Source organism: Scardinius erythrophthalmus (assembly GCF_964197995.2).
Source record: "Scardinius erythrophthalmus genome assembly, chromosome: 7".
NCBI lineage: Eukaryota > Metazoa > Chordata > Actinopteri > Cypriniformes > Leuciscidae > Scardinius > Scardinius erythrophthalmus.
This window is the reverse complement of record NC_138227.1, coordinates 22,317,483-22,333,095: the sequence shown is the minus strand read 5'-3', so window position 1 is coordinate 22,333,095 and position 15,613 is coordinate 22,317,483. Positions and strand designations below refer to the sequence as shown.

Below are 15,613 nucleotides of genomic sequence, written 5' to 3'. Positions count from 1 at the left end.
TTCATCTAAAGCAGTGGCTGGAAGTCAGTTGTAGCTCTTGTGTTTCTGCTCATCTCTTTGTTTTCGTTCATATTTCCTTCAGTGATTCTGCTTGTTAACAGCAGTTATCAGAAATATCATCAATTATGGTCAACACTGTATAGAGTGGACCCATATAGACACCCAGCAGTGTTAATGTAACACCACGGATTTTGCTGTGATGCACATAACAACACATTATAAAATATAAATGAGAATAGAATTTTTTTTTTTAAATATAAATTAAAGATACATGTATTTTATATTTTTAATATATGCTTTTATATGCATCTAATATCTGTTATTATATGATATGCAATAATGAATTTCATTAACAACATGAGTTTCTTACCTTAGTGCCAGGTGTTAGGCAGTCCTTCTCTCAGTCTGCAATAGTGACTTTCCCACTTGAACATGCTTATATACTCAACCTAGAGAGCCTGTTGGCGAGGTTAGGTCAGGAGTTATGATGGTCTTGGCATTGTGCCTTAAGGAGGGTTTGACGGTTACAGCCTGACCACAGTTTCAGATGTCATAATATTACACCCATACTGGAATCTTTAAACTCAGCATCTGTAAAACACGGACAGTTTGATTAATCGAAAGGAAAACCATAACCACACCTCACAGGTTATCGGATAAATCTAGATCTGTATTTATTATTACTCTTTGACAAAATTGTCAATGAATGTATTGTATTAGATTAGATTAGAAAACTTTATTGATCCCCATAAGGGGAAACCCATTGCACATTACAAACAACACAAATAGACAATTGAACATTAAAAACAACAAATCAATACACGCAAAGAATAGAACAACTTCATTAAAAAAAAAAAACTTCTAAATCGCTTTGTAGAACACTGAGACATTACTAATCTTCCACTAAATTAAATTTTAAGTTCAGTAAAAATACAGTGTAGCGGATGACCTTTGGATGGATGAAGGAACAAAATAGAAATAATATATTTGTATATTACAGATTTTATTCCAATTCATTCATAATAAATATGATAATAGCACTTGTGAATGTTTTGATTTTGATTCTGTTCATTAGAAAGCTTATGACTCAGTTTGAATTAGATTTAAGATGATTGTTTTAAATAAGTTTTAGGTTTGCACAATATGCTATAGTGTTTAGTCTTGCAGAAATGTGTTATTGTTTCTAGGAAATGTGTCTTAGTAATTGGGAAAAACAGTACGCCCTTCTATTACTACACTGCTCACAAGACTTCCATAAATTACTCAAATACATTTGAGAAAATCTCCCTTCTTCTTTCATTTTAAAAGCTCTTCAATGTAGATGAAACATCAAACTTTTTCACAGAAATTGCATGTACGTCACAATCGAATAAGTCTGCAATGTTTCGAGATTTCTTTTGAGATTGATGGTGATCTACAGGGTGGGCCATTTATATGGATACACCGTAATAACATGGGAATGGTTGGTGATATTAAAGTCCTGTTTGTGGCACATTAGTATATGTGAGGGGGCAAACTCCTCAAGATGGGTGGTGACCATGGTGGCCATTTAGAAGTCGGCCATCTTGGATACAACTTTTGTTTTTTCAATAGGAAGAGGGCCATGTGACACATCAAACTTATTGGTAATGTCACAAGAAAAACAATGGTGCGCTTGGTTTCAACGTAACTTTATTCGTTCATGAGTTATTTACAAGTTTCTGACCACTTATAAAATGTGTTCAATGTGCTGCCCATTGTGTTGGATTGTCAATGCAACCCTGTTCTCCCACTCTTCACACACTGATAGCAACACCGCAGGAGAAATGCCAGCACAGGCATCCAGTATCCGTAGTTTCAGGTGCTGCACATCTCGTATCTTCACACCATAGACAATTGCCTTCAGATGACCCCAAAGATAAAAGTCTAAGGGGGTCAGATCGGGAGACCTTGGGGGCCATTCAGTGTGTGAAGAGTGGGAGAACAGGGTTGCATTGACAATCCAACACAATGGGCAGCACATTGAACACATTTTATAAGTGGTCAGAAACTTGTAAATAACTCATGAACGAATAAAGTTACGTTGAAACCAAGCACACTATTGTTTTTCTTGTGACATTACCAATAAGTTTGATGTGTCACATGGCCCTCTTCCTATTGAAAAAACAAAAGTTGTATCCAAGATGGCCGATTTCTAAATGGCCACCATGGTCACCACCCATCTTGAGGAGTTTGCCCCCTCACATATACTAATGTGCCACAAACAGGACTTTAATATCACCAACCATTCCCATGTTATTACGGTGTATCCATATAAATGGCCCACCCTGTATATTCCATATACAAGGAACAATTAATATTACATTTCTGTACATTACATACATATTTAGAAAATCACATAATAGTCTGATTGTTTCCAAATAATAAAGCTGCCAGTTTACAGGTTAACTGCAAAAATATTATAATAAAGCAATCAGTGGGTTCCCATCATCTGTCCTCATCCTACTATCACTTTCATTATGAAAGTAAATCATATCTAATCTTGGCTAAAAGGAACAATGGAACAATATATTGCAGCACATGGACTGTACATGTGCGTGATTCACGCAAATTGATGTCATTGCTATTAAAACTTGAAATGATCTAACTAGTTTCGATTTTGCATTATGCAATGAAGTTTCCATCCATTTATTTGGCAACTAATGAATGTCACACACAGCAACCATGTCACAGGATTTGACAACCAAGAGTGCAATGCAGGTCATCTGATTCATAATCAACCACTGAATTTATATTTAAACGCACAAATTACAGTAATACTGATGACTAGTTTTGTTTTTATAATGCATTCACATTTCTGTTGCATTCACTACTTTACTGTCTTTTATATCACCTTAACAAACTATGTTATGATGATAACAAAATAAAGTCATTATCTGGAACATCTGACCTGTCATAAACACAAATTTTTACATGCCAGCTTCCAGTAGCTAACAATAAATTCAATGATTATTTGTCTGGGAAGGAAAAAGATCAAATGTGTTCCTGGATAATAATTTACATTACATAATCTATCGGTACATTTGATATGCTAAATGAATTACTCTAATTCTTCCTCATTGCCCACAATATCAGATTATATAACCAGGTGTTACAAACCAGATGATCATGTTCATAAACAGAAACACCTTATACCTGCTATGTCACGAGAACAAAATTATTTTTTACAAAGATCAAATTGATCCCACTGCACTGCCTATTTACTATTTCACATTAATAAATTGATCAGTTAGAAAATGCTTTAATTGCTTTAAAGGGGTTTGCCAAATATTGTTATCTCAAACTTATTTTTTGGTGGGGAAAAAAATGCTAAGTAGACAAATGTAACATTAAATACATTTATTAACACACACACACAAAAAAACAATATTAAGTTAAAGGTATAGCGGAGAATCTTTCTGAATTTTAGATAAGACCCGCCCTCTCCACTTTTTGAAAAGTTTGATTGATTCACCAGAATGATTGACAATTAGGAGGACCAATAGTATAGGTGATCCACCCGGAAGTAAAAAATCCTCCGCTATACCTTTAACTTGCAAGCATATGACTTCATATGCATCAATCATTCTAATAGCTTTGCAAAGGAAGCACAACCCAAAGACCCAAATCGACTTAAACTTACGGTCAGGAGCCAAGTGAATAAAAGGCCAATCTAAGGGTGTGGGCCTTGTTTTATTGTCTTTATACATCAAGTTTTCAGAACATAACGGGATGCTTTTTAACGGGACTCTTATAAAAACTTATCAAGTAAAAACCAGCCAAATGTTACACTTGTATTGAATATTTGGTGATCTACAATCTGTGTGTATGATTTCAGTTTCATTTTGGTATGTTTAGCAGCAAAAGTCTGTGGGCTAAATGACCGTTGTCAGCTTCATGCTGTATACTTTCCATGGTGATCACTTCTTTTTAGTGTACTAGGAAAGAAGATAAAAACGTTATAATCAAATGTGAATCAAATAATGAAGATTCGTATTTTCTCTGGTGCCAAAGAAGCGTGTACTTTAGTTAATATCCATTCAGCGTCGGATATAGCTCTTTGAATGATCATCTGAATCCTTTCTGGATCATCCTCATCCGCATGACTGTTGTAGCTCTGAAAGAAAAGAAAGTCACATTGACGGGAGCATCATGTCTATGTTCCCACAGCCCTATGTTCCCACAAATGGCCTACCCCTGACCCCACCCCTAAACCTACCCGTAACTGGGGTTTAGACAAATCGTAAAAAAAAAAAAAAATTCTTAGAAATGTGGGAACATAGGGCTGTGGGAACATAGGGCTGACCCCACATTGACACCTGACAGCAGAACAGGTGAATCTCATGCACATATCATTTCTCGGGTTATATTCTAATTGCAGTCTGATAGTAGCTCGGTTTGAGGTTTATAAAAGTACCTGTCTGATGGCGTGTTGGTAGTGTTTTTGCATGGCTGCTGATGGCAGGAGTTTGCAGCAGCGCAGCAGAAAGCGGTAAAGCTGCACCGGCGTGCGGATCAGATCAGGCATGAGGAGGGTCTGTGTTCTGCTGGCACTTGCACTTTTTTCGAAGTTTGATTGCGTAGTCTAAGCACTACAATAACATCGAGTATATCTGGCCTATTTCGAGTTGTAACTATATAATAAGACGTATAACACTCGTCGCATGCACATAATTTGAAATGTAAAGGTGAAGGATACACATAACAGAGGAACCACTTCCTCATCGACTTCTAACCTGAAGTTATTTCATAATAAAAGTCATCGCTCTTCTGCTGAATATCGTTATAATCTGTTCAGTAAAATGATGCTGATTATTTTTCAAACATTTCTGGGTAGCAACAAATGTCAGAATCTATCATTTTTTTGTCAGATTTTCATTCTAACGATGTTATTCTTAATTATACGGTATTATTACTTTATATATATATAATATAAGGTGGATTACATAATCAGACTCCAAAAATGAAGTAGCCAACTACAGACTACAGGTACTTTTTATGAATCTTAACACAATATAATTCATAATTTTGAAGGATCTGAACAGGGTGAATTTGTTTTCATATTTTGAATTTCTCTTTCTAAAAAAGCATATCTCTTAAATATGTGGGAAAAAATATTCAGAAAGTCTTCTTGTTTTGTGAAATTGTCTTTCGAACACATTTTTATTGATAAATTTTATTAGCCTAACAATTAGCCTAACTTTTTTTATTATTATTATTAAACTAACAAACCCCCTGCAGTTTCTTCACATCCCAGAAGGATGTGAATGTGTTGTTTATATATCCAGAATGGAATATATTTTCTTTCTCTTTGCATTTTTATATCAATATGGCTACAATATGGTATCCTATTTATTTCAATGTGATAAATGAGTTAGGTTAAAAGTAATCTAAAAGTAACTACTGTTCTGTCTTATTACAAAAATATGTAAATATAAAAAAAAATGTGTTTGAGGACACATAGTTGTATGATTTCCTTTTTAAGTTAAGTGCATAGCCTGAAAATTTGTGCACGCAGATATGACATTGTTCAAAATGACAACATCTCGGAAATTCACTGTTCATTTTGCAATGTAGGCTACTACATTCACTCATAATTCATAGAAATAGAGGTTGAGGTTCCTCTTTGACACTCATTCTGTCTTAATGGAATTCATGACCAAAGACCAACAAGCATACTACGCAGTATTCAAAATACATTTTGTACACTGCACCTCATTATTATTTTATTATACATTTTTTTATTTAAAATTTTTGTCTTGTGTATTTGACCTTTGAATGAAATGAAAGGTGCTGAGAACCTGTTGTCCTGTTGTCTGCAAGTCGAGTCAATACATCATTCAGATGACGGCCCACAATCCCCTCATTTCACCTGGAGACGCCAGTGAAAGCGCTTATTGTTTAAGAAAGAAAAGCCCCAGCGGCATCAAAGTCATTCTTACAGTGTGTGTGTGTGTGTTGCGCATATGAAGAATTCCCCATGCATCAGCGATAACATTTTGTGAGGTTTCAAGATATTAAACCAAAAAGTCAAACACATCTCATAATAAGACATTGAGTCTATGATCCTGACCTTATAACAAAAGACAGTTCTGTTAAGACTGCTTTTGATGCTGTGTGGGCTGATTGAATCCTTTTTATAGATAAATGACTTAACAGACTTTCCAAAAAATGTCATAAATAACAAGTGATTAATATTAGTCATGGTTTATGAATCAACTTTACACTGTGCCTTTATACTGTCTAACTTTATCTTCTCATATCATAGTTGTTATATTTGATGCTTAGAAGTCACTACTATAGCATTGAGGCCTGGTTTCACAGACAGAGCTTAGATTAAGCCAGGATTAGGCCTTAGTTCAATTAGGATATTAAAGTAGCTTTTAAAAAAGTGCCCAAACAAAAAACATTTCTGATGTTCATCTTGAGATAAAACAATGGCACTGACTGATATATTTTAAGATATGTCAGTGCAAGTTGCTTTCAGTTAAAACATGCTCAAACATGCATTTTATGGGACTAGCTTAAGACTCGTCTGTGAAACCGGAAGTTAATCTTCGCTGAGCAGTGTAGATTAAAAATAAGATTCATAAATCATAGCTGTGAATGAAAGATTTTTTCTTACAAAGTTACACTTGAAAGAGTGTACGAAACCTATAAGAATGTTGCATGAACTTGTTTAGTTTGTGTAATAAAGTAATTCAGTGCATTTATGTCTCGCATGTTAAAGAAATTACATTAGTTTTCTTTTATTACAATTAAATGAACACAGGTATGAACATAGTTTTAAATAATTCCACTTTGGTTTGAGCACATGCCTGAAAAAAGGGAATTTTTTAATATTTAGAAGTGATTCTCAAACAAAATGTTTAAATTGAATGGTTTTTAGACTTTTTTTGACTCCCTGATTTATAAGATTTTTTTCTTTTCTTCTGTGCACTAAATTTCATGGTCCATTCTGTTTGTCTTCCATAAAATCCCACTCACTAATAAAAAACCATGTGCATAATGACATCATCCTAGGAAGTGACATCATTTTGGTGGTAAGTATTAACAATATATTAGTTGGTTTGTTTTACTCTAAAACATATATTATATTTGATATTACCAAAATTTCAAAAGATGGTTAATATCATAATTAACTTACATAAGCTTACACCCAATCCCTTTTTATTTCCATCCTATTGGGACATCCTCTGTAACTGTCATTGTGTACATAAGCATATCATCATAATTTATAAAAGTAAAACAAAAACATTATAGTGCCTGAGTGTGACCATAGCACCTTTCTGAAGGAAAAAACAACATAAGCAAATTAATTTAGAGACAAATTAAACCCCTTTCCAAATACTGGCATTCGAAGGTAGCAATTCGGTGCTCAATTTAACTTGGCCATCATTTTTTGATCATGAAACATGCAGTAAAGAACATCTGATTGCTAAATCCACATATTTGTAAGTAAAATAAGGACAGAAACAGCTTGCTGTTTTAAATGTCAACATTTAATGAGCTTCACCACTGTACTTCAAATCTACACTCTGAAAAGAGACCGGCGATTTTTCAAAACACAGAACACATCCAGAGTCCTTCCGGTCCCTAAGAATCACCTCCTCCGCTTTCAGGGCATCGAATGCAAATGTTATATAATAGTCATATATGTCATAAAATGTATTCAAATACCATTAACTCTGAGTATAAACTTCAAACTTCCTTATAAAACTTGACAGCAAGTGCAGTACCTTCCCCTTTTGGCCCATTGGAGCTTGCGCGTTAGTCTCGTCTCACAGGTTCTGTTTGAATCCGCACGTTATCTCAGATACGCCACGTATTTTGTACGTTTATCTCATCCGCTGTCTCTCGGTGAAGGATGCCGTGTCAATTATCTTAGGTCGTCTCGCAGGACAAGTATGCTGTGTGATCTAACAGTCAGAGAACACTGGGGTGAGAATATGGTACTTTGTACAAGGATATGATGATGGGAACCAACTCCAACCAATCGCAATTGTAATGACTTTGATTTCTTTATACAGGGTTTGATAGGAATATAAAAGTCGGAAGGGACATTCAAGTTTTAAATCTCCACATAAAAATAAAAGCGTGGAGGTAAACAACCAAGTCATTGAGCTCGAGAGGTAGAGACCAACAATGTGAATCCATTATATACATATACACAAACAGTTCAGTGTTTCTTTAAAGGAAATTAATAATAATAATAATAATAATAATTAAAAAAGGGCTCTACTTCAATACTCATATCCACAGCTCTGCAGCACACAAGACACAATTAACATAATTGGTTATGTGTTTTTTGTTTGTTTTTGTACTTATACTGTTTTGGATTATTTCTTTGTCTACACTTTCTAGTGCAGGGGAAAATAAAAAGAAGAAAAGAGAGAGAAAAAAAAATATGTACAATTATATGCAAGTCTCAAAAATAAAATAAAATTTCACAGCCCTAAAAATGTGCAGGCTAATTCAACTTCTATACAGCAGTATTACATAGTTTTTTTTGTTTTGTTTGGCGATTTTTTTTTTTTTATACGTCGTTTGTTTTTGTTTTTTGTAGATTTTGTGTTTCTATTGAAATCTACCTGCTACTCGCTTATTTACATACCATACTCAGTGGATCATGGGAAAGCATGCCATAGCACATTGAGGAAGAAATAAAAATAATTATCTAAAAATATATTAAATATTTTCCATTTGTTTTCTTTTAGTCTGAGAGAGTGCAGAAAGCATTATGGGAAATTTAAGCATGGTACAGTGAGTGAAAACGACTTCCAATTGCTTTCCAGACACACAACGTATGCCATTCCCAGGCACCCTTTTCAGATCCATCCTCTCCACAAGTCTTTCAACAGAAAAAGAGCTTTTGAAGGGGGGGGGGGGGTGGGGTCAAAGAAGACGACACTGAACTGACATACACAGGATCACTGGCGTGATGCCACAGTCAGTTATAAACATGCACGGGTCTATACATGCACTCACAATGGTGTCTTCACGGACAATGTTTGGTAATATACCATTGCAATTAAGGAATGGTTTGGTTGACCAACACTTCAACCTATTATTTATCTAATTTCTTAGCTTTTTTTAGTTTTTAGGCTTTTAATTTGGTTTGCATGCTATTCTAGATACTCTATCAGGGATAGCAGGGTTCGAAGGTCATCTGAGAACAACCTCCCTATATTAATGTCGCCACATGCTAGTTGGGTTTTCAGTCTTGGTAGGAGACGAGCACCTGCAAGATTTCGGGACACACACACTAAGTCTCCTTTGCTTCAAATAAACCCTTTAGGCACGAGCATTTCGTTTTCGAGCCGATGTCGCATGCTTTGGATCCTCAACCGCTGTGCCGTTCAGTCACTCACCCACCCGAAGTACTAAATACTGACATCACATCCACATTAAGGAGTACTAAGAGAAACCTATGAAACAGTATCTATGAATCAGTATCTCTGCCAAGTGCTGCGCTAAAGAATACTGATTTGCTTTTACTGACGAAAGTTGAATATGAGACGGAAAGCGAGATGCGAACATAGATCGATAGAGAAAGAAAGGAAGAGTGCAGATGACAGCACAAATGGAAGAAAGTCCTAAAAATCACACCGCTGTTGCAGGAAATAAACGCAATGAGCAGCTCACTCTAGCCGAACGAGTGGTCACAGTTCTTACGAGGGCCGTCGCTAAAATTGACAAGGCCCGGGACAAATTTATATGGGTTGGCCTAATGAATGGGCTACTACAGAGGACCTTTGAGGGCCGGGACAGCGGCTTTCCACCCTAGACGATGGCCCTGGTTTTTAGTAAGGTGCTAGCGTGTGAAAAAAAAAAATTCTTTCCATACTACATGAAGCACTGCACTTTCTGTTTCCATGAATAAATAAAGCGTGATTACTCGCACACATAGTCGTGAAGAGTTTTCCTTCAGGGATACTGCGCAGATTCTGCTGCCCTGCTGTTCAAAATACATTCAAGTCCACAGGGGTCGACTTCGTCTGCCGAAAGTACGGGTTCACGAGCGTGAATCTTCAGTATACTACTACAGAGCAGTGGGTATGTACGAATGAACGGACCCCCCGTGACCAGGCCCACCCTTCCCGTGTCCCGCTTGAACTCATCAGCAGTGGTTGCTTCTATAAACTCCCATTTAGTAAGTATTACAGTACACACACACACATCAGCCGCATGGCTAGTCCTAGACTCCAGTGAAATGCTACGCAGGTTTGGGGAAGCCTGGGGGTCAGTAGTCCGTGGGGGGGGGGGGTGAGGGTGGACGCGGGAGGGACGTCCTCCGCCACATCGACGCCATCTTCTCCGCCATCCTCAGCTACTCCCAAACTAGAGGAGATGGAGGCATTTCAGAAGGCTGAGCTACTGTCGAGCTGTGGACAGAAAGAAAGAAAGAAAGAAAGAAAGAAAGAAAGAAAGAAAGAAAGAAAGAAAGAAAGAAAGAAAGAAAGAAAGAAAGAAAGAAAGAAAGAAAGAAAGAAGGGATTGTTATGTCTTGCTTTAAGGATAAGGTGATGTCTCCATCTAGTGTTGAGACACTGGAAAGTAAGTTGCAAGATATGCTTGAAAAGCACTAGATTCATCAGGACATCTGAAGTTGCAGTAGTTACCACCAATAATAGTTAGAAAAGACATTAAAAACTCTTTTATGTAAAAAGTTTGCCTAAATATTAAATAATTGCACGTTGGCAATGGCAACCCAAAGCAAAAACATGGTTAAAAAATGACATTCATGCTGACTGGCTTTTATGTTAAGTCTGTTAACCCTGAGGTTAGGAACATTGACATGAAGGTGAATATCACAAAATTTAAATAAAAAGTATGTTTCTAATAAAAATAAATTCTTTGCACTATTAAATTATTTTCATAAAACTGATCACGCTCACAATTATCAGCAGCTCTTGTAATTTGAAAAATCTCATTCTCACTTCTGAAATGTAAAATAATAATAATTCTAAATAAATAAAAAAATATAAATGATTTAAATACAAATTAAATAACTATATTATTATTTAAATCATAAAGTACATCTAAAAAAAACATTCTAAGCAAAAATCTTTTTGGACCAAAACACAGACTTCATTTACTTTATGCTATTTTTAGAAATATGACCTGAACAAGGTAAAATTAAAGAGTATGTACAGAAAAAGGGTTCACCTGATAAAGCTTTTGAAGGCAGCTGATTGGGGGTTGATACACAGCGGTACCCGATTCCCCTTCTGCTGCTCCAGGATGAACTGATGAATGATCTCTATATGGGGGAAAAAGAGGAGGGATGATGAGAAATAAGCAATAATAACAGTTTAAAAGTTACATGCAGTCATGGTTAAAAGAATAGTTCACAAAAATGTTTAACATTTCTTCCTGTGCTCATAACATGGGTTTGGAATAACGTGAGTGTGAGTAAATGATGACAGAATTTTCATTTTTAGGTTAATCTCATTAAAAGGTTAGTTCACACAAAAATTTTAATTATGTAATCAATTACTCTCCCTCATGTCATTCCAAACCCGTAAGACCTTCGATCATCTTTGTAACACAAATGAAGATATTTTTCATGAAATCCGAGAGCTTTCTTACCCCCTCCATAGACTGCAACATAATTACCGATTTCAAGGCCCAGAAAGATAGTAAAGACATTGTTAAAATAGCTCTCGGATTTAATCAAATATATCTTCATTTGTGTTCTGAAGATGAAGGTCTTACGGGTTTGGAACGACATGAGGGTGAGTAATTAAAGACTGAAATTAAATTGTTGGTTGAACCAACCCTTTAACAAGTATACAGCAAGCTAAACCTGTTTACCTGTTAAAGGCATAGTTTAAACAAAAATGACAAGCTTGTCATCATTCCAGCGATGTAACTGGCTTGGATGACACTCCTTCCAGACTAGAACTCCAAATCTAAACTATGAATGAAGTGAAGATCTATTCTAGCAGTACAATTTCAGGTCAAAGAGTTGATTATTTTGAAGGAATATTCCACAGGTGGACTAATATCTGTAATATCTTCTAAACAGCTGTACTCTTTAATTTAGTAGACGAGCTGTTGAGCTTAAACTAGCTCAGGCAACGTGGAAACTCCTCATGTGCCGATCCAAAAGGGGTTCCCCTCGCATTCCAAACACGGCTGCCTACCCTAAAGCGCTTTAGTTCTCTAGGCGGTCGGCTCCATCCGCACCGATTAATCCTCCAGTGGAAACACGTTGCACACAGGATGGAGGATGAGGAGGGAGGGTGAAGGGCAGAGTTATTTTGAGCCGACAGCACAGTAAGCCTGCTTTTAGCGACAGACTCTCACTAATACCCACTGACAGTGGAAGGCAAGCACAGATCCAGGGGCCCCGAATGAAGGGTGAAAACAAGGCACGAAAACAACAGGAGCAGCAGGGGATCTGGAGCAGGAGATGCCCAGCAAGACTTTTGATTAACACGCAGTGGCACGATGGGCCCATGTGCCAATTCAATTAAGACCTTTAGCTCTTATACACGTCGTTTACAAACCGAAGGTGGATCAGGACAAAAGTGTAAATCAATAGAGCAACAATATTTGGCTCATGTGTTGTATAATATGCACCGTGATCAACACAATGCGTAATAGAGCTGAATGAATCATCATCAACAGGGGAGAGCGCCACGCTAACCTTTGACCTGCCGAACTGACGTCAGGTTCTTTTCAAAGCCGTCGTCAAACTTGGGGTTGGTGACAGGCTCAAAGTCACTGGTGTAGACGCGGCCAGAAGATGTGGTGTAGCAGCATTTGCACATGCAGGTGTGGTACCGCAGACGCCCCTCGTCCAGATACGGGTGCGCCAGGGCGTCCTTCGCAGAGATCCGCTTCGACTGGATTGGGGAACAGAATTGATTGAAATTTCCTTTTCTAAATCTATTTGACGGATATGTTTTAAATTGAAAATTAAATGTTTATATTACAAATAAATATAAATTATATAAATATATTTTAAATTATTAATAACATAAATTTGTTTCATTTCAATAATATATAAATAATCATATATTATTTTATATATTTTGTCAATTTAAAAAAATTGAATCTATATAATAAAATAAAATTTCATTTTAATGATATATAATCACATATTACATTACTTATATTCTAAAATGAAATATATATAAAATTAAATAATAAATGTAATAATTGTAATAACATTTTAATAATATTAAAATAATCATATATATATGATTTGTATTTTTTTATGTATAAATTTAACATAATATGTTTAGATAATATAGCTACATGAATATATATATATATATATATTCTTATATATATATACTTAATAAAAATCATCTTAAATATATTATACTATTCATGTAATATTATATATTATTTATATATATTTTATATATATATATATATATATATATATATATAAAAAGTATATATATATATATATATATATATATATATATATATATATATGTGTGTGTGTGTGTGTGTGTGTGTGTGTGTGTGTGTGTGTGTGTGTGTGCGTGCGTGTGTGTATCAGATCTTTTTTTTTTTTATCTTTGTTTGTAAATAAACAGTTTGTAATCTTACAGTTTAAGAGAATAGAGTATCAAGAACACTTACTGGGTCAAAGACCAACATCCTGCAGAGGAGGTGAACGGCCTCATGGGTTGCTTGACTGGACAGAGTATACAGGACAGGAAGTGAAGGCTGCAGAAACAGGAAATTGTATAAGTATTTGTTCTTTACCAATCTTATACATATTCAGATATGGGCAGAAACAAACAACTGCAGAATGTATCAATGATTCAATATTTGGAGGGACTAAAACCATGAGAATACATGAATGTGATCAAACAAATGTGAAAATGCATGTGTAAAGCGTGCGACTGAACATGATTTAGAAACGTGGCCAGCTCTTAGCATTTTCATCTTGTTCTGAGAAGCAGTCAAAACATACAAACGGCTTCTTCTAAGCATGTCGACCCCGGTCATGTGAGTCTCAGCAGCCGTTCAGCTGCACGTAACAATCTCAAGCATTCAAAACATTCCTCCCAGTAGCACATGATCCTTGCGCCAATAGCCACAGACTTATCTGAGGATGTGGGACAGCGGAGACAATGAGCTGGGATATTTTTAACCATGTCTAATTATCTCCTCCGCCCACCTTCCCTCCATCCCAAGCCCCCCAGCTGACTCGCCAAAGAGTTGATTTAAAAAAAAGCCCACCGGTAATTGCTTGCTTTCCCTGGTTAGGTTCTTTGAGCTGAGAACAGATGTGAACTATGGCTGGTGATTCACCCTTTAAAAAGGGATGACGTGTCGTCAGGGCTGACTGTATAGCCGATGGAGGTGAAGGTGTCGGACGAGAGATGGAGGAAGAGGATGCGAAAGGAATGAATTCTTTCAGCCATAACTACAGCCAAGCGGAAACGAGGTGTGCTATTACTTTAAGTGATCAGACCTTCATTGAAGGAAGAATCTGAGTCATATCTAGGGACTAGAATACCATGAAGACTTGAAGGTTGGCAACATCTCAGAACATCACAACAACGGCATAGCAACATGCAGAACACCTTAGCAACTGAATGGAAAACTTAAGGCAACTGCCCAAAACACACTAAAGTGATATCAATAAAAAAAAAAGACTTTTTTTCCCATTCCATTCCCAAAATATGATTTCAATAAATACTACTAATAATAATGTGACCCTGGACCACAAAACCAGTCACATGGTTAAATTTTTTGACATTGAGATTTATACATCAAATGAAAGCTGAATAAATAAGTTTTCAATTGATGTATGAGTTGGACAATATTTAGCTGAGATACAACTATTCTGGAATCTGGAATCTGAGGGTGCAAAAAAATCGCATTTATGTCCGCGATTGTGCTGCATTCACTCACAAAAATAAATGTTTAATATATTTACGGTAGGACATTTACAAAATATCTTCATGGAACATGATCTTTACTTAATATCCTAATGATTTTTGGCATAAAAGTAAAATCGATAATTTTGACCCATACTACTGTATATACATATACAATGTATGCGACTTGTGACTGGTTTAGTGATCCAGGGTCGCATATAATACATTTAATAAAATGCCAATAACACTGAAAAATGTATAAAAATAAAGCAAAATATACTAAATAAAATAATAAATGTTTATAAAATACTACTGACAAAACTAATTGTTTCCATCCAACTACATATTGTCACATGAATCACACTGATTTAAGTTTCACAGTTAAGTTAAGTATCAATGATAAGTTTAGTTTTCAAAAGTTCCATCATCAAACGTTTGTGATCAGAAGTATCTTATGCTCACCAATACTGCATTTATTTGACTAAAAAATACAGTAAAAACTGTAACATTGTGAAATATTATTATAATTTAAAATAACTATTTTCTATTTGAATATACAGTGAGGAAAATAAGTATTTGAACCCCCTGCTATTTTGCAAGTTCTCCCACTTGGAAATCATGGAGGGGTCTGAAATTGTCTAGTAGGTGCATGTCCACTGTGAGAGACATAATCTAAAAAAAAAAAAAATCCAGAAATCACAATATATGATTTTTTAACTATTTATTTGTATGACACAGCT

General features: G+C 35.7%; 2 protein-coding genes across 2 annotated transcripts in view; both read right to left on the bottom strand.

The window, feature by feature from the left end:
• Positions 1-3,363: 3,363 nt before the first annotated feature.
• lyrm9 (LYR motif containing 9) lies at positions 3,364-4,748 on the bottom strand. The gene is made up of 3 exons (XM_081370748.1): positions 4,436-4,748; positions 4,043-4,135; positions 3,364-3,956 (listed from the first exon to the last, which is right to left on the bottom strand). The coding sequence occupies exons 1-3, from the start codon at positions 4,544-4,546 to the stop codon at positions 3,939-3,941; spliced, it is 222 nt and encodes a 73-aa protein (XP_081226874.1). The 5' UTR covers positions 4,547-4,748; the 3' UTR covers positions 3,364-3,938.
• Positions 4,749-8,338: 3,590 nt separating this feature from the next.
• Positions 8,339-15,613, bottom strand: part of nlk2 (nemo-like kinase, type 2) — a 70,528-nt gene continuing 63,253 nt past the window's right edge. The window contains exons 8-11 of the mRNA XM_081370968.1: positions 13,624-13,710; positions 12,674-12,872; positions 11,188-11,281; positions 8,339-10,403 (exon numbers count right to left, since the gene is read on the bottom strand). Of these exons, the coding sequence (XP_081227094.1) occupies positions 10,349-10,403; positions 11,188-11,281; positions 12,674-12,872; positions 13,624-13,710 (435 nt within the window). The 3' untranslated portion in view covers positions 8,339-10,348. The remainder of the gene's footprint in view (positions 10,404-11,187; positions 11,282-12,673; positions 12,873-13,623; positions 13,711-15,613) is intronic.

What these genes read in the sequence shown, in the direction of transcription:
- lyrm9 (XM_081370748.1), bottom strand. Translation starts at nt 4,546, where the DNA reads ATGCCTGATCTGATCCGCACGCCGGTGCAGCTTTACCGCTTTCTGCTG. An exon ending in ACCAACACGCCATCAGACAG is followed by an intron (nt 4,136 to 4,435) that starts GTACTTTTATAA and finishes CTTTTCTTTCAG; the next exon opens with AGCTACAACAGTCATGCGGA.